Source organism: Puntigrus tetrazona, chromosome 4 (assembly GCF_018831695.1).
Source record: "Puntigrus tetrazona isolate hp1 chromosome 4, ASM1883169v1, whole genome shotgun sequence".
In the NCBI taxonomy this organism is placed as follows: domain Eukaryota; kingdom Metazoa; phylum Chordata; class Actinopteri; order Cypriniformes; family Cyprinidae; genus Puntigrus; species Puntigrus tetrazona.
Genome location: NC_056702.1, coordinates 14,727,453 through 14,729,401, shown reverse-complemented (window position 1 = coordinate 14,729,401; position 1,949 = coordinate 14,727,453). Strand labels below are relative to the sequence as shown.

The 1,949-nt window shown below is 38.7% G+C and overlaps 1 protein-coding gene across 1 annotated transcript in view; it reads right to left on the bottom strand.

Annotated features, from left to right (window-relative positions):
* The window catches only part of LOC122342641 (TBC1 domain family member 22A-like), a 28,459-nt gene that overhangs the window by 24,956 nt on the left and 1,554 nt on the right, over positions 1 to 1,949 (bottom strand). The window contains exon 3 of the mRNA XM_043236611.1: positions 121 to 551. Within this exon, the coding sequence (XP_043092546.1) occupies positions 121 to 551 (431 nt within the window). The remainder of the gene's footprint in view (positions 1 to 120; positions 552 to 1,949) is intronic.

Genomic DNA, 1,949 nt, shown 5'->3' with positions numbered 1-1,949 from the left:
TATATATATATTTTGGTTTGTAAAATCAACACTTAACATTAAATAATTAATTTCAGATTTGTTAACACTAAACAAACATTCAAACAATGAACCAGACAAAAAAAAAAACGTTTGACTGACCTTTAGGTGAGCCGACGGGAGCTTCACTGTGTGACTTCACCAGTCTATTGTCGCTGAGCGGAAGAGCCTCTAAACTGAAAGACAGATCTGCTGTCGTCTCTGCCCCTTCCTCTCTCTCGTCTTCTTCGTCTGGCTCTTCCTCCTCTTCCTCGTGCGCTTCCTGTCCGTCTTTTTCGTCAGGCTCGGTCATCTTGTCCATCTGCTGCTGTCTTCTCTCCTGCAGCTTGCTGTGGTTTTCGATCACCTTATTAGCCGTCTCCATGACGACCTCGATGTTGAGATTTTGGGCCGCCATGGCGAGAAGTTCGTCGTCGTCGTCTCCCACATCCCAGGCGTCGCTGGTGATGCTCTCGAACTCTTGAAAAGTGGTGGCTTTCTTTGGTTTTCCTGGCGTAGTTGCAGTCGGAGGCTTGTTTCCTGCTTTCATCAGACTGCGACAGATGTTTATAGATAAATGAAGCTCAACAGCATTGCACAGATAACATTATAATATCCATACAAGTGGTCAAATCGTAAAGAACTCTTACGGTTACCGATTCGCTGTTTAAGTGACTTTTTCTTAAACTGTGGCGTCACTAAAAATGGTGCTCAACCCACATTGCCAACTCGCACTAAAATCGATCACAAACTTCTGTCAGCAGCACCATTTAAGCTAATTATTCAATTTTAAAATTCAATGATTAAACAAAACAAAGAGGAACCATTGCGCGCATTTTAAACTTGCATCAGCGTACGTGGCTAACACAAGTTGGGGTTAAACGTAAAGGAACTGAGATACAGCGCTTAATTTGTTCTACTCGGTTTGATGTTATACCCTCACTATATCTTCAGATTTCTTCTAACAAGGTGTCTCTTAAAGATCTCACTCCAAAATCTACACAGGCGGCTGCTTTTGGTCTAGTTCAGGCACGCTCTTTCACGCGGCAGATTCTTTGCAGTACCAGGTGTGGCTGTCCTTAATTCAAAATCTTATTCATAACTCTTATTCGTATTCTAAGGTCGCATTTATGTTTTTACTGGGGGCAATTAATCTATGCACGTTATAGAGAAGCAGAACAATGTTATCTTTAAATTACACTAAAATAACTTTTTCTTCCTCTGAAATGACTTCTTTTTAAGGTTTCATTTTTAATTTCAAGATCCAATCAATTCCCCACTAATTTTCTTTTTTTGAATTATTATTATTATTATTAAATGTGCAAGTAAACCCATTTTACTTTCTTAATTTTATACACTTTAAAAGTAAAGTAACGCTTTTAATCCGATTGGCTGATTCTAAGGCGTGCGGTTATCTTTGACCGCATCCGTATCCCTTCGTCAAACGGTTTCTTTTATTTCAAAGATCTTACAACCATAGATCTTCAAAAAAGATATGCAAAACCCACAATGACGCTGGCCAAACAAATAAATGTAGTAACCAGTTTTGCCACAAATCAATGTGAAGAAAGTTTCACTATTAGCCGAGCACTTTAGAGAGACTCGGAGGTAATTCTCACACACACACACACACACACACACACACACACACACACAACTACAGCTATTAACTGCATTAGTCTGCCATTAACGGCTCAAGCATCCATTATTTGGTCTAAACTGATGTTTTGGAATTAACAACGGAGGAGTCGGACGAAATGCGGAAGAAATAATCTTATTCGCAACAGCATTGTAAATACAAAAACTATAAAAATTCCTTCAAATATATTATCTCATCGATGTCTTGATATGCGGCAATCGTAGTATAAGCTGAATAATTGACTCTAGGCTGTTGCATTATTAGTAATTTCTTAACTGCATCCAATTTTTTTTACATAATATACTGTGTGTGT